Source organism: Neovison vison, chromosome 8, assembly GCF_020171115.1.
Source record: "Neovison vison isolate M4711 chromosome 8, ASM_NN_V1, whole genome shotgun sequence".
In the NCBI taxonomy this organism is placed as follows: Eukaryota; Metazoa; Chordata; class Mammalia; order Carnivora; family Mustelidae; genus Neogale; species Neogale vison.
Window position 1 is genome coordinate 31,125,766 of NC_058098.1, and position 23,957 is coordinate 31,149,722.

General features: G+C 43.2%; 1 protein-coding gene and 1 pseudogene across 2 annotated transcripts in view; both read left to right on the top strand.

The window, feature by feature from the left end:
* The window catches only part of CDS2 (CDP-diacylglycerol synthase 2), a 62,424-nt gene that overhangs the window by 5,605 nt on the left and 32,862 nt on the right, over positions 1-23,957 (top strand). Inside the window, exon 1 of one of the 2 annotated variants that reach the window (XM_044263413.1) lies at positions 14,270-14,435. The exons of the other annotated variant lie outside the window; for it this stretch is intronic. Within the exon in view, the coding sequence (XP_044119348.1) occupies positions 14,355-14,435 (81 nt within the window). The 5' untranslated portion in view covers positions 14,270-14,354. Of the gene's footprint in view, positions 1-14,269; positions 14,436-23,957 lie in introns of those variants that run through there. 2 annotated transcript variants of the gene reach the window in all.
* On the top strand, positions 82-9,875 carry LOC122916243 (annotated as a pseudogene).

The following is a 23,957-nucleotide window of genomic DNA, read 5'->3' on the forward strand; positions in this document are numbered from 1 at the left end:
CTGGGATCATGACCTGAGCAGAAGGCAGAGGTTTAACCCACTGAGCCACCCAGGTGCCCCTAATTTACAGTCTTTAAAAGCATGCCCAAAGAGCTTCTGTTTTTCTTATGTGGCTATAAAAATCAGAAAAATAACAAAATAGCTATTATCAGTAGCAAAATGAGTCTTTCAAAATATATGTGTGTGTATATTTTCATATATATATCAGTAATGTGGAGATCCTGAGGGGAAAAAATGGGCAGAAAAAGTTGATTAGGCCCAGTTTTCCCAGTTACTGGTGGTTTATATATTTTGAAGTCCATCCCTGGGAGCAGCCACTCGGGTATCTTTGGAAGAAACTCCTGGTGTGGGGTGGGCTCCTCACACTGAGCTGCACATGAGGCTGCTTTCTGGATGATGACTTTTAGTATCAGAACTGTTTGTTCCAGCAATAATCAGTCACTCAGTATTCCACACACCTTCTCCTCAGAACATTCACTGAATCCTGTGTCTGCTGTGTACAGTCTCTGTTAGCTCTGAGGGTGGGCTGGTGTCTGTTCATGAAGAAAATATTCAGGATTTTTTTTTTTATACCACTTTTGGCTCCAAATCTCCAAATATTTCATTCTTTCTCCATTGATCTCAAGAAATACAACTGCACAAAAAATGAATCTTGTAACTAATTTCCCAGTTGCAAAAGGATGCAAATAATCATCCTTTAAACTGAAAGAATGTGAGCGTCCATACAGTACCCCCCCCATCTGCAGGGGATATATTCCCAGACCCCAGAGGATGCCTGCAACTGCAGATAGTACCGAATCCTATATCTACTGTGTTTTTTCCTAGACTTATATACCTACGATAAAGCTTAATTTTCACATTAGCACAGTGAGAGATGAACAACAATATTGAAATAGAATAATTACAACCATATACTCTAATAAAAATTATGTGAATGTGTTCTCTCTCTCAAAATGTTGTTCTTTACTCGCCCTTCCTGTAATGATGTGAAATGATAAAATGCCCATGTGATGAGATGAAGTGTGGTCAGTGACTTAGGCATAGTAACTTAGAGGTTGGCTACTGTTGACCTCCTGACAGTACCTCAGGAGGATCACCTGCTTCCAGGCCCTGGCCAACTGCTGGTAACAGCCCTGGGAGAGCAATACTGCAGACATGGGGGGCTACTGTGTTTCTGGTTTGCATGCTCTTCCCTCTGCTCTAGGAACCATGCAGGTGGACTGTATTGAACTCATTTGCGTTTCCACTAGGCTTGCAGAGTACCTATCCTGCACACGGCTTCGTGTTCCCCATGCTGTGACAGCATCCCTGACTCTCCTGACCCATGCTGGAGGCTGCTCAGCATGAGAAAGAACAACCTTTCATATGCTGTACTGCCTCTGGTTTGTGAAGAAGACGTAGAGACCCTGACTCTTGATTAGTATTTTTCCAGGGTCATCTTGGAAAAATACAAATTTGCTCCCGGGCTTTGGGCAGAGCTCTTGCCTTCCAAGCCTTGTGCATGGTGGTGCAGTGCCAGTGATGGTAGGCTGGATCCGTTAGGCAGCTCCCCGCCAGTCCCCGGTCTTTGTTCTCACGCCGTTTGCCCCAACAGTGGGAGTGGCAATAAGGCCCACTAAGTTGAGTGACCTTTTTAAGAAAGTTAAACTTTATTGTGTCCTTTTGACTGGGCAGTGCATGGTTCCAAATTAGAGAGGTGCAAAGCGTACACTGTGAATTGCACCTTCTCTCTTCTCCAGAGTGCCGCAGAGGCAGCGTTTTGAGCCAAGTTTCATTGCTCGTGAGTGCCCACTGTTGGTGCAGGATGCAATATCTCCTTCCAAAGTCAGATATCCTTTTGTCACTTTTTGTCAGCAAGTCCTTTGTATTAGGGTCACCGCAGGGCCAGCCTGGGGCTTCTCCATGAAGACTCTGCTGAAAGAGCTGTTGAGACTTGGGATTTACTGACAATACTCTCTGCTCCTGGGTCCCTAATGTTGAGAGGATTTCTGTCATTGACCCCAGATTCCTCAGCAGGTGATTCTCAGAGCCTTCACCCCACAGTCTGTTTCCTGCTGGTCCTGGTGGTTTCAGTGACATCCAGAACATTCCTTGGTGCATATCCCTCAATCAGCGACTATCTCAAATCTGACTTCCTTTTTTCTAGACATTGACCCTCTTTCTGTCTCCTCTGCAGGTAGAATCAGATTTCTAAGTTGCTCTAGGTTAAGTCCATTGGTTCCTGTGTCTTCTGCTCTCTCACCCCATCCAGGTTCTAACCAGGGGTTAACCTGGATTCCTTACCTGTTGTTCTAGTATATTACTTCTACTTCTAGTCCATCCTTTCTATCCTCTGACAGCTCTGAAACCACCCTATAATTGGAGGGGAAAAAAGAATCCTGGCTATCGAAACTATAAAGTCTTCTCTCTTACCCAGTCCCTCTACTTGCTTGGTGCCCTGTGATATCAATCTAGGCTCTTGCTGTTTCCACTTCCTGAATTGTGCTTTTTCTCTGTCACCCCTCTCCCTACCTCTACCTATTTAAATCTTATTTTCTCAAAATCTGTTTTAGCTCTTCTCTGTCTCTTTACTTCATCAGCATATATTGTAGAAATCACAGAGATGTGTACATATGAGTATGAAACCCATCTGCAGTCCCATAATGCAGGGAGACAACCATTGTTCAAATGCATGTGGTTGCACACGGTCATAATAGCAGTTACCATGTCTGATCTGATAGCTTGCCTTTTTATGCTGCCAGAAGCATTTTCCCACACCGTTAAGGTTCGTTAAGTTCTTTATAAGCATTATTTCAAACTTTTTCTTACCGTGAAAGAAACAGATGAAAATAAATGATATTCATCGTAGAAGCACCAAAAAAGAAAATAAGTCACCTCAAACCTGCCATTGAGAGAGAACCACTGTTGTTGACATTTTGGTGCATAGCCTTTCTTTGTATATGCACTGCACATTCCTGTAGTATGAATACTACTGTTTTATAACTCATTTTTTTTTTAAAGATTTTATTTATTTATGTGACAGACAGAGATTACAAGCAGGCAGAGAGGCAGGCAGAGAGAGAGGGGAGGAAGCAGGCTCCCGCTGAGCAGAGAACCCGATGTGGGGCTCGATCCCAGGACTCCGAGATCATGACCTGAGCCGAAGGCAGCGGCTTAACCCACTGAGCCACCCAGGCGCCCCTATAACTCATTTTTAAACTTAAGAATATGCCCCAAACATTGTTCAAGTCTATAAACATTTAACCAGCATCATTTTTAATGTCTATATGTCATTTCATTGTGTGTCTGTACTTGAACTTATTGAACCAATCAGGCTTTTAAGTTGTTTAATTTTTTTTTGCTATTATAAGCAAGCTGCAGGAAGTACCCTTGTTGAAATAAAACAAAACACAAAAAGCCCTTTCTGCACATGCGTATCCTTAGATAAGTACTATGTTTAGAACTGCTGATTTAAAAAGGGATGTACATTGTCTAAGCTTTTGATACAATTAATATATTTCCTTCCTGCAGTAAATTTGTAGCTACCCTAACTGTATGAGAGTGTCTATCTTTGTGGTCTCTCCTTCCCCACAAAGACATACTGAGTATTCGCATGTTTCCTGTTCTTAGAAGAGGCATTAGAGCCTAGTAGTTACAAGCCCAGAGTTCTTCTTGGATTGCTTGGTTTATAACCTGAGTTCCCCCCAATAATTTGCTTCCGTTTTCTCCTCTGAATAATGGGGCTTAGAATGAGGTTGTTCTGAGGCACTATCATGCTTTTCCCATAGGAACTATACCTTAGAGTAACCAAATAGTTGATTATTTTACTAGAACAAATGGAAAAAGAGTGATAGAATATTAATATATTCAACTCCCCACTGAATTGATAAACAAGACCATAACCATCAATGCTGCTACCATCAGACAACCAGATATTGGGTATCTCCTGATGGAAGTACAAATCAGAGGAGGACTCTTGTCCAAAAATCATACCAGAGCCTAATCAGTACTTTAGTTCTAAGGGCTAGTTTACAGGAAATTCAAGGGACAGGAGAACACATTGAAAAACACTATTGGACAAATGACCTGGTTACTTTAGAAAATACATGGCAAGGAGATATTGTGCCCCATTTTAAGAGAAGGGGGGAGCAATAGATATGATAAACCTATGCATTAAAATAATAAGGCATATTAATGATTTCTGGACCTTATTTGGGTCCTGATTCAACCAAATTGCTATGAAGAAGAAAAATATGTGAAAATTTTGGGTAAATTTGAATATGGGAGGTTTAATATAAAGGAATTGTTAATTTTTATAGGTGTGATAATGGTATAGTGATAATTAAAAGCCTCTAATTAGAAAAAATAAACACCAATTATAAAAGAAATGGTAAATAGAGCTACATTAAAATTAAGAACTAAATGAAAAGGAAGTCTAGAGATGGAAAGGAAGTCTAGAGATGAAAAGGAAGTCTACAAATGAGAAGATAAAAAATACATTTGACATAAGACTCATATCCAGAATCTATGAAAAGAAGTCCTACAAAATGAATATATAAAAAAGACAACTCAATTAAATGGGGCTCTTCATGGGGTGCCTGGGTGGCTCTGTTGTTAAGCATATGCTTTCAGCTCAGGTCATGATCCCAGCATCCTGGGATTGAGCCCCACATTGGGCTCCATGCTTGGCAGGAAGCCTGCTTCTCCCTTTCCTGCTTCTGCTTGTATTCTCTCTCTCTTTGTTGAATAAGTAAATAAAATCTTAAAAAAAAAACGGGGCTCTTCAGGTGGTCAATAAATATATGAAAGTGTGACCAACATCATTAGTTGTTAGGGAAGTGCAAATTAACAACATTTTTAAAAAAGTTTTTTAAAGATTTTTATTTATTTATTTGAGAGAGAGACAGTGAGAGAAAGCATGAGCGAGGAGAAGGTCAGAGGGAGAAGCAGACTCCCCATGGAGCTGGGAGCCCGATGTGGGACTCCATCCCAGGACTCCGGGATCATGATCTGAGCCGAAGGCAGTCGTCCAACCAACTGAGCCACCCAGGGCGTCCTGGGAAGTGCAAATTAAAACAGCAATGAGATTCTACTGCACACCCATCAGCATAGCTAAGATTAAGAGGACTGAAGATACTAAGGGATGACAAGTATGTGGAGTTCATGTACTGTTTGTGGGAGTATAAATTGGTAAAACCACTCTGGAAAACTGTTTGGCAAATATTTACTGACACCTATGTATAGGAGCATCTGGGTGTCTCAGTCGGTTGGATGTCCAACTCTTGGTTTCAGTTCAGATCATGATTTCAGGGTTGTGAGATCGAGCCCCATGTTGGCCTGGGTTCCGTGCTAAGCTTGGAGTCTGCTTGAGATTTTTTCCCTCTCCTTCTGCTCTCCCCCACCTGACTCATGTGTGTGCTTTCTCTCTCAAATAAGTAAAATCTTAAAAAAAATAAAACCCATGTATACACAAATCCTATGAACATTCATAGGTGATTACTTGATAGAAATTTGTACATAATGTTCATAATGTTCACTAAAAGACAAGTTCTAGAATATTGAAAGCAGTGTTCTCTGCAGTAGCCCCAACCTGCGAACAACCCAAATTGTGAATAATGCTGCTGTGAACATGGGTGTACAAATATCTGTTGGGATCTCTGATTTCAGTTCTTTTGGGCATAGACCCCAAAATGGAATTGCTGGGTCATGTGGTAATTCTGTGTTTAATTTCTTGAGGAAATGCTACACTTGTGTTTTCCTGTATTTTGGGAATTTCTGTTTTAATATCTAATAATGGCAGTTATTGATTGATATAAATTACATAGGCAACTACTGAGGTCCTCAATAATTATGAGTGTAGAGAGGGAGGTGCCTGAGTGGCTCAGTCAGTTAAGTATCTGCCTTCCACTCAGATCATGATCCCAGGGTCCTGCAGCCAGATTTCATCCTGCAGCCAGCTCCCTGCTGGAAGAGGAGTCTGCTTCTTCTTCTTCTACTTGCTGCTCCACCTGCTTGTGCATGCACTCTCTCTGTCAAATAAATAAATAAAATCTTGAAAAAAAAGGCAAGAACTGCAGCTTTAATGAACTGTATTACTCACGAAGGAAGAGAAGGGTTGAAGCAGTCTTTGCTCATGGATGTGGATGAGGTGGGTGATACTCTCCTTTGCTCTGCAGTGTCTCAGTTTGGAGGACACCTTATATGGTCGCACTAATAATGGGATCCATTATTATTTTTTTTTTTTAAAGATTTTATTTATTTATTTGACAGAGAGAGATCACAAGTAGGCAGAGAGGCAGGCAGAGAGAGAGGAGGAAGCAGGCTCCCTGCTGAGCAGAGAGCCCGATGCGGGACTCGATCCCAGGACCCTGAGATCATGACCTGAGCCGAAGGCAGCGGCTTAACCCACTGAGCCACCCAGGCGCCCAATGGGATCCATTATTGGGTGGATCGTCCGACGGGGTGTTGTTTGGGGTTGTAGTAGAGCTTCCTAAACTGGCAAGCTTTCATCTTCTTGTAGACCATGCTTTAGGATGAAGAAACTACAGAGTATAGCTTTATTTCACCCTGGTTGCTACACTAAAAATTTCTTTATATGGTACTATAAGACATCAGGTCATTTTCTTTTCTTTTTTTTTTTTTTTTTTCCTAAAAGAAAGCCTCTTATTGTTTATTCACAAAGCATATGTTGTCAGTGTGACCACTCTCAAAATACCAGTAATCTGAAGACCATATATTCCTTTTGAATTTTGATTAATGTTTTGAAATCTATTAATTCTGACCCCCTGCTGCTGTTATTTGGAATGTAACTAAAATTTCCCAATGTACTGTTTTGTTAAAAGTCTAAAATGCGGGTGCCTGTGTGGGTCAGTCAGTTAAGTGTCTCACTCTTGATTTTGGCTCAGATTGTAATCCAAGTCTGTAGTCTGCTTGAGATTCTGCCTCTCCCTCTCCCCTGCCTTCCCCCCACCTTGTGCTCTTTTTCACTCTCTTTCTCCCTAAAAATAAGGAAGTCTGTAAAAAAAAATGTCAAATGGTAAAGATTTTACTTATCTATTTGACAGAGAGACAGCGAGAGAGGGAACATAAGCAGGGGGTTGGGAGAGGGAGAAGCAGACTTCCCACTGAGCAGGGAGCTGTATGCTGGGCTCGATCCCAAGACCCTGGGATCATGAACTGAGCTGAAGGCAGATGCTTAATGACTGAGCCACCCAGGCACCCTTCAGATGGGTTTTTGAGACACAAATATTTGTTTCTTAATAAATGTTGACTGAAAACATCACGTTGAGGGTCATGTGCACTGTATGAAGTTTGCATATTAACAATCTCTATGTGTCTTCTCAGGAAAATACTAACTGGGGGGGGGGTGTGTTGCAGGGTGTACTTGCTTGAGTCAGTCTTTTCTTCTGGTCTGCAGGACATAACTGCTTCCTCCCAAGGCAGGCGGCACCGAGCCCATCCAGTTGTTAGTCCTTGTATGCAGCCTAGAGTCTGTATCACAGTTTGATGTCCAGTGGTCTCATTGGGTCTGGTTACCATGTACTAAAGGTTATCTTCCATCCCTCTCGCCTTCAAGGACAATTGTGGAAGAGGGTCTGGATGAACGGGGCAGGATAACCCAAATAAGTAAAATCTTATTTTACTTGTCCAAATTCTCTCCATTTGGATAAGGAGAGAATGAGCAGCAATGTCTGGGCTTACCTCTCTCCTGACTGGGACTTTGTCTGAGACCTCTGTGTGCTTAGATGGGGCCTGTTGCTTGATAGGCTTCATTTTAGGTTGAACGGATGGGGAGCCACACCTCCTAAATCTCTCTATCATCCCATATGTCAGATCTCAGTCCGGAACTCCTCCAGGGTAGCAGAGGGCTGCTACTTTCTCTGGAGCCTTTCTGAAGTATATCCTCTTGGCTACACTTTGTTTTATATTCTCCATCTTAGTTCTTCAATCTACACTATTATCCAGAAATTTCTCGAAATCTCGTATATGTGGTTGGTCCCTGTCCCTTACTATTTCTGCCTAAAAGGACATGGTTTTATTCCTTACTATGCTTATTGACATTCATTTCAGTGGGATATTGAGGTCAAAAGGCATGCGCCCTGTCTGCTTTCATCAACAGGGGCGCCTGGGTGGCTCAGTGGGTTAAGCCGCTGCCTTTGGCTCGGGTCATGATCTCAGGGTCCTGGGATCGAGTCCTGCATCGGGCTCTCTGCTCAGCGGGGAGCCTGCTTCCCTCTCTCTCTCTCTCTGCCTGCCTCTCCATCTACTTGTGATTTCTCTCTGTCAAATAAATAAATAAAATCTTTAAAAAAAAAAAAAGGAAGTTTTCAGTTTTGAGAGACTGAGCTCATCTTACATTAGAAGCAGTCAGTTGCAACACTTTTGTTGTTCCGTGTTTGGGGTGAAGGATAAACATGGTTCCTCTTGATTGATGGCACCTGTGAATTCTGGGCTTCTGCTGTTGACATTAAGAAGGGCAAGAGCTGACAACTGATCATGGAAAGTGCCTGTGTTCGATTGGAGTTGACTGGTGGAGGAGAGGATGCTGGGTAGGAGATCAGGGAAGAGTCAGAAGAGGGTGGTGCAGGACCTGGCCGCGCTCCTACCTGAAGGGCCTAACAAAGATGCCGTGGTTAGATTCTTAGTGTGATGGGGCACTTCTCTTCAGAATGAATCAGTTATTGATATATTCAGTCTTCAAAATCATAATAGTCTTCTAAATAAGAGGTTATTGGTGGAAAAATAATCAGTTGAGAAGCGGCTCAGGGGGATTGACCAGCCAGCGTGCATTCTGATTCCCTTGAGCTAGTTTTTCCAGGGGCTTCCCTCTGAAGGCATAAATCATAAATCCTCTGTATTCCCCTCAACTGTCGGTGTGTAGTGTCCCACCCTACTTTTTGAGTAGGAGGGGAGTTAATAGAAGCCCGAAGACCTCCTTCACTGGCTACTTTAAGTAGAATCTCCTACTGCAATCCGGTCTGTTCTGTGTTGGGGGTGACGTCTTTCACCCCCTATAGATTTGGGAGAACAAGGGCCACATGGGCTTTGTTTTCTCACAGGGATGCCAGCCAGACTCTCAGTTTTCTCTTGAACAGCTGCCATTTCTATCTTCTGTCTGCTCCACAGAATTCTCCGTACAGAGAATTTTTAATTTTCACATAGTGGTCTGTTGAAAACACACTACATTGAGCACTTCTGACCAAGAACCATTTCTTCCAGAGATATCAGCCTTTCCTAGAGGCTTATCAGACAAGTGACATCTTAACATTCTAGAGGGTCCTGCTTGAATCCTAGGAGCTGTGGTTAGATCCTCTTTCCTAGATCTCAGGAAGAATTATCTGCATTACGAGGTTTGGTGTTCTAACACACGATTCTTAACATTTCTCATTGGTCTTAAAATATCCAGAATACAAACTCCCTGTCTTCTGTGCACTGGGAGCAGCTCTCCTGCCACAGCCCCTCATTCCCTGAACACGTAGGTCTGTGCGAAGTTCATCTCCACCCCCTTCTTGGTCAGGGGCACCTCTCAGCCCTTGAACCGATTAATATCTACAGCAGTGCTAAAAGCACCGGAAACACTGACGGATAAGAGCCTCAGCAGCTTGGCAGCCCTGTGTCCCCTGACCTCACTTATTCCCAGTCACAGCTGAATCAGAGCCATTTCAAGGGACATTGGCACAGCAGCCAAGTGCATGGGGGCTGGGGCTGCAGTGGTAGGCGTGCCTGGCTCTGGGGCTGGAACTGGGACTGTGTTTGGGAATTTCATCATTGGTAATGTCAGGAACTTGTCTCTGAAGCAACAGCTCTTCCCCTGCACCATTCTGGGCTTTGCCCTCTCGGAGGCCATGGGGCTCTTTTGCCTGATGGTGGCCTTTCTCATCCTCTTCACTATGTGAAGGACCTGTGCCTCCATCTTTTTCCTGTTTCTCCTCTACCCTGTATGTTCCTTTTCTTACGCCTCCCCAGGCAGCCAGAGGAAAGTGGTTAGCTCAGAGTTTGACAGAGGGAAGGCAAATAAATCCTGTATTAATAAGATAAAAGAAAATCTGAAGTATAAGAATGAGCCATTATTTGAAGTTGGAAAACCAAAGACTTTTAGTGTCCAGGGGATTAAAGGTGGGGTGCAAAACCAAGATGAGCTGAGATTTTTCAGGGCCCCCTTTTTTTTCCAGGGAAATTTTCCATGAAACATTTTTTCCTGGAAATTTCCTGAAGATTTTCATCTTCATTCATCACAAATGTCTCTTAGCTTTGATGAGTTTAGATAGATAGTGTGGTTGGGGAAGCTGACCTCAGGGGCTGGTCGTTTTGGTTAATTTGCAGAATCTCCTGTTGCCTCCTATAATTATCCATGTGGGACTGGGGCTTGCTCATCATTCTGACCTATTTAGCATGGCTTGGGGGCAAGGACAGAGGAAGGGCCTGTGGGGTGGTGACTTCTGAGTTGAAGGAGCAGGAATGTGTCTGGAAAGATGGACGAAGAATAAGTCAGGGGTCCCAGTGGAAAGGCCTGAGGGCCAGGCCAGAAAGTTTTAGGGTGAAGCCAGCACAGAGGAGTTGGAGAAGCTTAGATATATCCATTTGGCACTTTTTCAAAGTATAGAAACAATACTTGTTTGGTGATAAATGTGGAGCTGATTGGAAAATATTTAAAAATTTAAATTACCTTTAATTTTACTACTTAGAATATAACTGCTGATAACATTTTTATTGTGCCCTGCTTATCTTTTTTTCTATGGCTGCTTGGTGTTTTTCCCTATCTTTGTTAAGTAGATCATATAAATTGTTTCTTCTTCTTCTTCTTCTTTTTTTTTTTTTTTTTGTTAAAGATTATATTTATTTGAGAGAGAGAGAGAGCGAGAACACACATGAGCAGGGGTAGAAGCAGCGGGGAGGGAGAAACCTACTCCCTGCTGAGCAGGGAGCTTAACATGGGGTTCCATCCCAGGACCCTGGGATCAAGACCCGAGTCAAAAGCAGATGCTTAACCATCTGAGCCACCCAGGCGCCCCAGTTGTTTCTTCTTATAAGGACATGATGAACATCCTCATATAAATGAAGTATTTTTATAGATACTCACTTTGGGTATATTTCTTGCCAAGGAATGACTAGATCAGAGGAGATGTGAACCATTTAAAAGTTCTTAATACATATTTCCAAACTGCCTTTCAGAAGGTGGTACTAATTTACATTTGTGTGAGTACTGTATGAGTTCACGGGTTTTCTCTAAGCCTGGTCCACCATGAATGTTCTTTTGATCTGTTCAGTCTGATGTAAGAAAATGGCTTCTATGGCCGTTTTATTTTTTATGACACTGATTATTAGTGAGGTTAAATAAGTGTACAGGTTATTGTATTTGGCAAATTGTCTCTTGCTGATTTTTTTTCATGTGGGCATGGGTACATCTTATTGATTTGTAAGAGTTTTGTTTTGTTTTGTTTCTCATAGTTAAGGAAGCGGAAAGATCTGCTTTTTCACAGACATGCTGCAGTGATCCCTGCAGGTGTGTGAGGGTCAGGGGGCGCTGTTCAGCAGGGCTGTGATGTGATTACACATCCCAGTCATAAGGTCCTGGTCATACCATGACCAGCTGGTGACTTGTATATGCATCCAGAGGCAGGCTTCCTGGATGATCAGAAGTATTGGCTCTTGTTTTACAGGGATGAGCAAAAAGGCCTGAACTTCAAGTCAGAATTTGAACCCAGGTAGGCTGAACCTGAGTTCCATGCTCTTTGCTTTAGCCATTCTGCTTTCCTGGCCTCCTGGTCTCCCTAGTCATTTCCTTCCATGGGTTGGTCAAAGAGCCTGTAACAGAGGAAGACCTGTGAGCATCTCACCGTTAGCCAACAGGGCAGCGGGGCGGGGGTGCGGGGAGCACTTGCCTTACTCTGCACCTGTCTTGGAGAGAGGAGGTGGGTGGCCCTCCCACAGAGGAGGTGGCCCCAGAGTTCTTTGGGGCCTGCATGCTGGAAGCAGGGACATCTTAGCATGGCCCTGGAGCCCTCACCAATGTGAGGCCTGTGTGGCGTGGAGCCCTTACACCCTTATGTTCGCTTCAGCCCCAGCTTCTCGTGGAACCCTCTCTGCTCCTGCACTCCATTTCTTCATCATCCTTCCTTTTCCAGTCTTCTGTGGGACTTGACTATTCAAATTCTGGTTAGGTGCTTTCTCATCAGCAAATAAAGTCTCTGGGGTTGGGCTCCTTGTCTTGGAGTTCTGCATCTCCCACAAGATTCATTAAAGGATGTGTGTCGATCGGTCATGATGATTTCTGGGAGGGAGGCAAAACCGACTATCCCTGGGACAAGAAAACTGGAAAGCACAACCCTCCTGCCGACTTGGTCAGAAGCTCTTGGTTACTGTCACACTTGGCTTGTCCCTAGCACATATGGTTGTCAGACGGTGGAGTAGTGCTAAGTCAGCTGTGAAGATTAGCAACTGGTTGGGCAGTGAGAACCAGGCTTCTGGTTTCAGGAGGAATTTGTTGAGTAGTGATTAGTGTCGGAGAGCAAAAAGAAAATATTGGCATGTCAGTATTTATTTCTAGTACTGAAGTACCACATTATGTTAGCATGATGTGTACCCCTTTCAGAATTAGCCTGACTCCTGGCACCATATTTTATTTTTTGCTAGTTGTGATCCACTGAACTGATTTTTAAGACCCAGTAGGTTTCAATCCACAGCTCAAAAAACACCAATACCCCTGAGATAGGAATTGTTTCTGTCTTACGGATGAAAAACCTGAGGCCCAGAGGTGACATGATCTCTTCTAAGATCACACAGCTAGTACTGCTTTCCCCCTTTCCCCATTCTTCTGGGGGTACTCTTCTCCTTGATATAGACTTGCTTCTTTGGAAAGTCAGTTGCAGCCCCTTTTTTTTGGTTTGTTTTTGTTTTTGTCTAGTTCACCACTCCCTCTTACTTGTGTTTGCGGGATTGATGTTCATTATTAATGAATGTAGCATTAGTGAATTCTAGGATTACAGTTCTTAAGTACTGAGAATGTATTTGTGACGATGAGTAGTATACATTTGCTCATTATTTTGGAAGTTGTGTGATTTGGAGCCTTTCATGGTATTCATCCTCTGCATCTCCCTAATAGAATGAAACTCTACAGGCGCATAGTTGGCATGCAGTTGTGAAGGTGAATTGGACTAGGTATAGACAGCTCCCCACTGTCACCAGCTGCAAAGCATGATGACTCACATTTCTTTCTCTGTGTGTAGACGCCTGTAGATAGATTTCTTCTCACCTGATGTCTCCTCAGGCCTCAGAATACCTGCCTGCAGAGCCTGTGTGTCTTGTTGGTCCTGCTGATCTCAAGCCTTTCTGGTTGAGAGCTTATTGCTCCAAGCCAGGACCTCTTGGAGTAAATGGCTCTGGAACAGCAGGGACTGATGTTTAACTGTGCATTTCTAGAAGCCCTTGAGTGGGCACCGAGTCTGAGGACCCTCTCGGACGGTGAATTGCTCACTCGCTGTATCCATTCTTAGGTCAGGCCTAGTTCTAAGAGCCTGGGCCATCTGCATTCTCCATCCTTGATAGAGTTATCTGGGAGAGAGGCAGCTTGGAAACACTCTGAAGACAGGTCTGCAGTGGCCTGAGAATGAGGGAGGATCTTCTGGAATTCACATTTGAGCACTGAAGCAACAAAGTCTATATTATTGGGGCAGATAGCATCTTCATTCATTAGTGCCTGAGTCCTGCCCAGGCAGAACAATTGAGATTTCAGGCACTGAAAACAAGATAGCAGGCCTCTAATGGAGTCCCTCATGCTAAGCCTTATATCACCAAACTGAGACTTAATTAGTTTCAGCTAGTCAAAAGTTATCTGACAAAAGTTATCTGACAGCACCAGTTAGGTAATCTGCCTGATAGACCCTTGTCATCCCCTAAAGGAAAATGACTTCAAAGTAGCCAGTCTGCTTTGGCTTAGCATGACTTCCTTATTCCTACTCACTTCTGTCTATAAAAGTCTTTCATTTTGTACAGCATCTCAGAGCTCCTTTCTGTCTGCTAAATGGGATGCTGCTGTATTCATGCAACATTGGATACAGCCAATAAAATCTTTATTTAAGATTTATTTAAATTTATTTATTTAAATTTTACTCAGCTTAATTTTTTTTTTTAACAAAGAAGACCTAGGATGATGTCGTTAAATAAGTGTCCTCATTGCAGAGGTGCATAATAATCTTTTGATAGAAGATTTGCAACCCCGAACATTGATAAGAAATCTTTTTTTTTTTAAATTGATGAAGCAGGTACATTTTGGTTATCTAGAAATTTCACTGTGGATTAGTGGAGTTTTTCTTAATACTAGATGACTGAGGTGTTAGAGCTTATTCTATTCGTCAAACTTCAACTTCTCAGCTGAGATGGAGTTGGGTGGGGACAGCCAGCCTGTCCACAGTGCGATGACTAGAGGGGCCGCTGCAGTTGTGCTTGTTACAGAGATGGTGAGTAAGTTTTTTGGTTGATGCATCTGTCTGTCTTTGCATAGAGTGACAACCAGTTTGGCAGGGGCTTAGCTTCTGGAAGTCCAAGCTGAAGGAAGCAGGTATTTCCCTTTTGCAAGATTGCTGGACAGAAAAGCAGCCAGCAGCTGCTGGAGACTATTTTCTTATTCTACTACCCACCTTCATTCTGGAGGTTTGATGTCTCATCCTTAGAATGTTCTTGGGAATTTCTCATTCTTTCCACTTACGGAATTAGCAAATCTATGTGAATGCCGTGAGCTGGTGCTGTTTTATGCAGAGTGGCTGGCTATGTGAGAAATTATGCTTGCCATTTTAACCTACAGACCCAGAAGGGGAAGACTCCTTAGTTGTTCCTTAACCTGCCATCTTCTCTTTCTTCCTCCTTTTGTGAAGAAACCTGCATTGGGGACCTTGTATATATCAGTCAGTGTTGAAGGCCATGGGGGATATAGCAGTGAATAACTGAAGTCCCTTCCACGTGGACTTTGTGTTCCAGTGGGGGAGTCAAATGTGTAATAATTTCAGGTGGTAGTGATGTTATGAAGAACAAAGCAGGGTTTTTTTTTTTTTTTTTTAATATGGGGGTAGCATTTTGAATTGTTTGAAGCCCTTCCACTAATGAATCTGATTGGCTCAAAGGACAGATGTGTTCTTACTCTTTCTGGAGCATTTTCCATTACTCAAGGGAAATATGCAGAGACTTCTACCTTTTGTAGGGCAGGACTGAACCATTTAGGGCTCTGAAAGGTTTTACTCTGCCCACTTATTCATTATTCCTGGTAACATTAGTTACTGTTTGCAGATAGAGCTCATGACCACTCTGGGTTTTATGGGTGCCCTGGGGGATCTCCCTCAGCAGCCTCCCTGGCCCCAGTCATTTTAACCTTTGGGAAAGACTGAAAATGCAGCCCTTTTAGTCATTAGCTGGATTTGTATAGCTGTAGCTCTAGGGGTGATCTTCCCCACACAAATGCTGGCACACCATTATTCTAGGCTTTGTGGATAAAACATTAATGACTTTGATTAAAATTTAGTGAATTTTGGGGCACCTGGGTGGCTCAGTCAGTTAAGTATCAGACTCTTGATTTTAGCCCTGGTTTTGACCTCAGGGTCATGAAATTGAGCCCCATCTGGTCGGTTCTGCACTGGGTGTGGAGTCTACTTGACATTCTCTTTCCTGGGGCACCTGGGTGGCTTAGTGGTTTAAGCCTCTGTTTTCAGCTCAGGTCATGATCTCAGGGATTGAGCCCCATATCAGGCTCTCTGCTCAGCGGGGAGCCTGCTTCCCCCTCTCTCTGCCTGCGTTCTGCCTACTTGTGATCTTTCTCTATCAAATAAATAAATAAATAAAAATCTTAAAAAAAAAAGTTTCTCTTTCCCTGCCTCTGCCCTTCCCCACTACTCCTGTGTGTGCTTGCCCTCTCTTTCTCTCTCAAAAAACAAAAAAACAATGAGTTTTAAAAAGACAGTTATTTAGCTTTTACCAGATTCAAGGCAAGGAACATTCAAGATCAACAAAGATGAATAATGCAGTCCCTACTTTTGATGAGCTTGAAATCAAATCAGCTTACGGGATGTTCTGTCTTAACATAAATACAGATGGGCAACAAATGGTGTGAGAGAGGTATGAGTTACATCCTGTGGGAACTTTATTTGTAGGAGATAAAGGTGGTGGGAAGAATGGTCTGTTAGTTTCCTGGGGCTCTTCTAACAAATTACCAGGAACTGGGTGGTTTGAAACAATAGAAATTTATTCTCTCACTTCTGGAGGCTGGAAGGCTGAAATGAAAGTGTTGGCAGGCTTGCATTCCTTTCAGAGTCTCTAGGGCAGAATCCATGCCTCGCCTCTTCCCGGTTTCTGGTGACTATTGGCATTCCTTGGCATATGGCCACATCTCTGTCTATGCTGTCCTCACATTGCCTCTCCTCTATGTGTCCAAAATTTCTGTGCCTCACTCTTAGAAGGATACAGGTGATTGCATTTAGGGGCTAACTGGATAATCTAGGATTTGCCTTCTTTCAGGACTCTTAATTCAATCACACTGCCTTATGAGGGAATATTTACCCTTTTGCCATGTAAGGTAATTATTCACAGATTCTTGGATCAATTTATTTTCAGGGGAAGCCATTTTTTATTCCCGCCTGCTACAGATGAGAATCAGGAAGGACCTTCCTTGAGTCTTGGTGGCTTCTAAGATGGGACTTGAAGCATGAGCAGGGAGGTGAAAAGGCAAGGAACGAAGCGGGAGAAGAAGGAAGGGTGGGATGTAATCAGGGTCAACGGGTAGTTAATTGTGCTTGGATGGAGCATGTGGTGTGTGCAGGGTGTAAAGGGCCTGGAATGGAGGTAGTTTGTCTAAAGACATTTCACTAGGCAGAAATGAGTGGAGGAGGGGGATGCTAGAGCTGTGCTTTATGAAGATTAATCTGGGAGTGTGTGCAGAATAAATTAGAAAAGGGAGGAATTGGTGGAGAACCAACTGGGAGGCCGTTGTAGTAGAGAAAGGTTGACATGCAGACGTCAGCAAGGGTACTAGCAGTGGGAATGAGAATAAGGAAAGACCCTGTCATAAGAGGATCACACAGTTTGAGAACTGATGAGGGGATCCTGTGTGTGTGTAGGGGGGTTGTTAACCACAGTTCAACTAAGTAAAATTTGTAGGTTTTTTTTTTTTTTTAAAGATTTTATTTATTTATTTGACAGACAGAGATCACAAGTAGGCAGAGAGGCAGGCAGAGAAAGGAGGAAGCAGGCTCCCTGCCGAGCAGAGAGCTCGATGTGGGGCTTGATCCCAGGACCCTGGGACCACGACCTGAGCCGAAGGCAGAGGCTTAACCCACTGAGCCACCCAGGCACCCCTCAACTAAGTAAATTTTAAACAAGATCTAATTGGTTTTTATTAAATGATTCATGAATTGGGCAGCAAGTAGAGGGGAGCTCTGAGGAGAGGTATGGAATGGAAGGTTTTTATGGGGGCACGGGGTGGAAGAAGTTACTAGCAAAACATTCCAGGCAAGGGGAGAGAAGCTGGAGGTCTTCTCATGTAGATAGCATTATCTTCCTTTGGGGGATAGAGAGGGTCCACGTGGCTGACCAACAGGCACTGATCAAAAATTCCTGACCAACCAGTTAAGACTACATTTCTGGGGGAGGTTGAAACTGCAGTTAGATTCGGTGTTAAGCTTCAGTTTGGGAAGTTGGTGTAAGTGATGCCATTTGGGGCCTGTGGCTTCCATCAGGGGCTTGGAGACAGTGGTGAAGATCAGTGTTTCCCATGGAGTGCGTCTCAGGTACATTAGCATCTTGAAGGAGAACAGAAGGAAGAGCTTGTGTGGTTGGAAAGGAGGTAATGAGTTTGGACCTACCAAGTTTAAGGTGCTGGTTGGACATCAAAGTGTCTTACTGGCAGGTTGAAATTTAGAGCTTGGGAGAGAGGACATAACTAGTGTCCTGGAGGATGAGCCCACGGAAGAGACGCTGATGACAGTGGATTGCTCACTAAGGATACGGTGTACAAACACAACCTGCACTTAGGGAGTGTGGGGAAGAACAGAAAAGATGTAATCGGGGGCACCTGGGTGGCTCGTCATTAGGCATTTGCCTTTGGCTTGGGTCGTGATCCCAGGGTCCTGGGATCAAGCCCCACATCGGGCTCCCTGCTTGGCGGGAAGCCTGCTTCTCCCTCTCCCACTCTGCCTGCTTGTGTTCCCTCTCTTGCTGTGTCTTTCTCTGTCAAATAAATAAATAAAATCTTAAAAAAAAAAAGATGCTAATTGGAAAAGAAGAAAACTAAGACTGTTTTAGTTATAAACACAGCAAGCTGCTCAAATTTTGTGAAAAAGGAATTCATTGGCTCATGTAACTTAAAGACCAAGGGAATTCCAGCTTCAGGCCTAATTTAATCTAGGGGCTCAGAAAAAAGAAAAAAAAAAATCTCGGGACTCAGATGTCACCAAGCCTCGGTCACTGTCTTTCACATTGTTTTTGTTTTCAGGCTCCACATGGTTGCAAGATTTTCCAGCAGGTTAAAGCCCCATGGCCAAGGTCATGCCTTCTTCCTGGGGCCCCCACAAGAAGTACAGGGAATTGCTGTGATTAGTTTGTGTATCCAGTGAAAACATGCCAACTGTGACCCAAACATATTTATCAATATTATCAAAATTTACTGGTTGTTGAACGCTATCATTTTGTCAATAGACTCACAGTTTAAGGTACATGCAGTTGTTAAGCAGGGATTTTAGAAGTTTTGGTAGGGCTTGATTGTAATGTCCAAACCAGTGTTCTCTTTGTATTGAACCAACGATGATTAGATTTCCTATTGTTTTTCCCTCTCTGGGGACAATTGTTGGGTATCTCTGGTCAGTTTTTCTAAATTATCATTTGGCAGAACATTCTTTTGAAACATGACAGAAGTTAGGCTGTTGGTTTCCTTGAGAACAGTGTTTTTGGCAGAAATTTCAGCAAGGTGTTCAATTTGGCATCCAGGGAGTTGAATCTGGAATTCCTAGGAACCTAAATAGTAGCCAGAGCAACCAACAAAAGTATGGCATCTAATAAATTTTGGACATAGAAGCCATATTTATTTTTGTCCCATTGGAGGTAGGGATACCTAGTTGTTTCTGTAACATTCCAAATCATGAGTTACCCCAAAGGCATAGCAGCTATCAGTATAAATATTTACTGTTTTGCCCTGGGCTAAGCTCAAGTAACTCTTTTGGGCTGAAGTAGCTAAAGGTAAAGGTGCTGCCTCAGTGACTTCAAAGGAGTCACACTAGTGTACCCAGCATGATATTTACCATTTTCATCCTATAAATAAAAACAGTCAGCCAACCATGAAAAATTTGCTTTGGTTATAGGAGTTTCCTATAAATGTCATTGAAATCCAAAAGGTAATCTGTCTGTATTAAGCAGTCATGAGGAGTTCTGTCTGGATGCAAAAGTAGTTCTTGTTTCCAGATCAGATGCCCTAAATATGGAACCTGAGTTTGAGCAAACTGGCGGGGGAGGGGGGAACATATATATGTAGAAAGAGAGAGGGAGGGAGAGAGGGAGACTTTATGTCCCTTTAAGGCCCAAAGTGGTTGTTGTTTTTCCTTGTTTGTTTGTTTTTAAAGATTTTTAAGTAATTTCTATACCCAGTATGGGGCTTGAACTCACAACCCCAAAATCAAGAGTCATATGCTCCATCCATTGAGCCAGCCAGGTGCCCCTAAGGCCAAAAGTTTTAGCAGATGAGTGTTGTCTCCTGTGAAGAGATTTGAGAAAGGGAGCAGAGAAGCAAATCATATACATATTATAACCAACTAGAGCCTGCAGAAAACTTTATATCCTCCAAATCAGCTTTTAAGGTTTATAAGGAGTTAAGAAGGTCTGCCTGTATAACCCGGAGCATTACTGTCCAGGTTTATTACTGTTCTTCCCAGGTGAAAGCAAGAAGATACTGTCCTTATGAACCGGAATACTAAAAGTGCACTATATAGAACAATTGCAGGGAAGGAGGATTTGCTTTTAGTGGGAAAGGACATCAGTGTGTGGGGGTTGAGAACAACAGGGCGCCCAGGGATAATGTTATTTATTGCTCTGAGGTCCTGGACTAGCCTCCATCCTGGCCAGGGGTCTTCTCACAGGTAAAGTAGGGGCTCCCAGGGCCTAGTACAGGGGATGATAAGGCCCTGAGTCTGTGGTCTCCTACCCTGGGCTTGATTCCTTAAAGGGCTTCTTTATTTATAGGGCATTTGTTCTGGGGAGAGGTGGCGAGGGATCTGTTTGAATCTTGGTGGGAGGCATGCTGTGAATCTTGCCAGTATCAGTTGAGGAATCTGCCCATAAAGAGGGTGGCAGCTGACCCGATGGGGACAAATGCGCCGTGTCCCCAGACTCCCCTATCATGCCATCAGAGATGGAGCAAACAGAAGAGGCTGAAGGCTCATTTAATCCACCTGGCTGGCAATTTTGATTCTAAACTTATTTCCTTCTTTCGGGAGAAATTCTGGCATAATACTTTCCTAAGAAATCTTGCCCCATGAATGAATGGGATGGAGAAACTAAGGAGAAAAGGGTGGGAATCTCTCCAAGGGTCTAACCGAGAAGGTAAGGTGCAGAGACAGGAACCTTTGAGGTTTATGAGAGACCCCCCCCCCGCGCCCCCCCCCCCACTCTATTTGGGCTGTTTTCATGCTCTGATGCCTGCAGGACCTGCTCTCCAGGACTGGCGTTGCATACGGAGAATGTAGCTATGGAGTCAGTAAGACAAAGATTTATTCTCAGTCTGGAGAGTGGTTTCTTCAGGCCAATTAAGAGTGGGGACTGGGAAGAGCCCCTATAAGTCCTTGGAGCTTTGTTGCTGGGAATTAGGAGGATATTGGAAAGGCTGGCAAGAGGGCTGAAGGCTCCTGGAATACTTAAGTTTGTAACAGTCTTTTTTCCCATTGCCCTGGCCCTTTGCACCTATGGCAGAAACCAAGGGGTTTTGGTCTGTTTAGGGGCTGTCATTGGCCAGGGTTGAAAATCAAGAGTTTTACTGGTCTTTCAGGTGGCCCTTGTGGGTGTGAGTGAGCTGGTTTGCCAAGCTAGCTAAATGTGGAGTAGACACAGTTACCCATTCCATGCTGCTCCTTCAACTAAAAAATCCTGGTTCAACCTGTTAGTAAATGAGAGCTAAATGCTACCCAGGTGGATTCTCTAAAGGAAGACTAGAATCTTCCCCGGAGACACTTTGGCTTTGGTTTTAGTAGTTACGACCAGGTCATCAGGCTGTTGTGTGCAAATCTGAATTCTGTTTCAGTCAACAGGCTTAGGAAAAGCTACTGTAATTGCCTGATGGAGATTTCCAGTGAGCGTTCTAGGATCTTGCCAAAGTTAGGGGTTTGTTTCTCTAAATGTTTTAGGATGTTCTCATGGGGCTAATTTCATCCCGCGTTTGGCGTGGTCCTCCCCAACGAGTGCATGGCCTGGCTGATACCAATCTTAGAAACTGGGGTGGTAAGTTGGAAAACTATGTTAAATTCTTTTTTTTTTTTTTTTTTTTTTGGTTTTGGTTTTCAGAATTTTTTTTTTTTCCAATTTGTTTATTTTCCTATGTTAAATTCTTCAGCGAACATGGATCCTGAGTCACTTTAGGAAATTTTAACTCTGGCTCACAGTCTGACTTTGGTCCAGGGAACGTAAGAGATTTGGGATTTATTTGGATCCAAAGACTTAAATTTTTTTTTTTTAATTTTTTAAAAGATTTATTTATTTGACAGAAAGAGATGGTGAGAGAGGGAACACAAGCAGGGGGAGTGGAAGAGGGAGAAGCAGGCTTCCCACCAAGCAGAGAGCCCGATGTGGGGCTTGATCCCAGGACCCTGGAATCATGACCCATACTGAAGGCAGAATATTAACAACTGAGCCACCCACGCATCCCAAAACTTAACTTTAAAGTGGCAGGTTTTATTACATTCAGGGAAGGAGGGAGTGGGGAGAAGTTCAGAGGAAAAGGGAAGTTCTGTGAAAGGGTCAGTATACAAAGGGGGGGGTGATGTAGCGAAGGTAGGAACTGAATACCAGATAAATTGGAGATAGAAAACAGGAAAGGAAAAAAGAGGCTTCAGAAGCCCCCTTTTCTCCTTTGCTTGCTTCCATTAGTCTAGAAGAGGCGTTTTTAGATTCTTGGTAACGTTTGGAAGCTTCAAAATCCCCAAATCCCAAAATCATATTCAGTTTTAACAATTTTAGAGCCATGGCTGCCCAATTCAGTTTTGAGAAAGTAAGTTTGGGGAGATTGAAAGTTCTCTATAATGGCCACTAAAGTTTTAAATTACTTTTGTTTAAGTTGGTCCATTTAGTTAGAAAAAGAAGACTTAGAAGCTGTTTAGTCTTCTTTCCATGATTTGCTTGGCTCAGTTAATTTAGAAATAGTGTTTTGCACAGAGGCAATCTTTGAATCCTGAAAACGTTTGGATCCGTCAAGGTATCAATTAAAATGGGCATCCCATTCAGGTCTCTCTCTGTCTCTCATTTAAGGAGCCACAGCTTTCTAATTTAATTTGAGACAAACAAGTTTGGGGAGATCGAAAGTTCCCCATAATAGCTATTGGTGCTCTAAAGTACTTTTCACTAAGTCTTTCTATTTGGTTATAAATGTGCATGTGGAGGGGCCATAGTTTTTAAATATAAAACCAGTGAGGGTCCCAGAAAGGGGGGCACTTTCAAAGCATTCTGATGACTGGGATCCCATATCTTAGAGGTTTTTCTCTAAAGCAAGGAGAAAATGCCTGAAAGCACAGTTTAAACAGGAAGAGCCTGGTTCGAGAAGCAATCAGGCCCAAGGCCAGGACAGTTCCAATAGGAAGTCTGTCTCTGAAATGGAGTCAGACTGAAGGGCAAAAGAGTACTCTCATAAGAAACAAGACCTTAAGATAGATTTCAAATAAAGAGCTTGGACACAAAGTAGAGCTTAAAATCCAGGAAAAAACTTAACCTTCACACTCCAGGGTCGTTGAGAAAGCAGTGAACCCATTTGGCTCTATGGGTACTGGTACCTGTTTGCTCACCAGCCTTGGAGTTTTGAGGGATCTTTCCTGGGTCCCACTTCCTACCACAACTAATGTTAACATTAAAGATAAAAGTCATGTTACCAGCAAAAGTGGGTTTGCTGGGAAATAACAGAGACTTGTAATCTGAAACAAGAAAACTACTTCCAAAACCATGGGCAAGTTAACAGAACAAAGAAGAATGGTCTACCATGGAGGAGAATGGGGGAAGGTGGCAAGGCTGTTTCAAACAAAAAGTCCATGGGAGTAAACTGGAATAGTAGCTTTTCATTGGCTGGGTTGGGACTGTCTCTCATTGGCTGGGCTGTTACCAGGGAAGAAAAAGAACCTTTCTTCCTCCTGCTGAGATAGTAAAGTAGTAGTGACTTGACCTACTGACTTGAAAGATAGTGTCTTCCTGTTGGGTCTGCACTTGACTAGGAGTGGTAGGGCATGAGAGCTTCCCCTGCTGGCCTCCTGACTTCATTGTGAACAAGGTGTCCTTTCTTTAATTTTCACAAAGTGATACGAGTTTTAGAAAGACTGCTGGCTCTGAGGAGAAGGGAGGCTGGAGGGAGCAATTAGGAATTCATTGTAGATGAGAGATGATGGGGCTGGAATGAGCCTAGTCATTGCTGAGATAAAAGGGATAGATTTGATATATTTTGGCTGTGGATTCAACAGGACTTGCATTTGCAAATAATTTGCAAATCTAGTTGCAAATAATCATGAAATTGATTGGCTTAAACCATTCTCTGTCCTTGCCTTTCAGGTGTTGGTCATCCTTAGGCTGTCATGGAGGTGCATGCCAGGGCTAGTAGCACCTGATTTCCTTTTTCCTCATGCTAGTGAGGGAGAGAGAGCTCAAGTGTCTCCCCCATGGCCTTTTTATCAGATTCTAGAGCTATATTTTGATTGTACCATCTTAGGCTAAGTGCCTACTCTAAAACAATCATGGCTTTGGCTGGGGATAAAAATGCCTCTTCA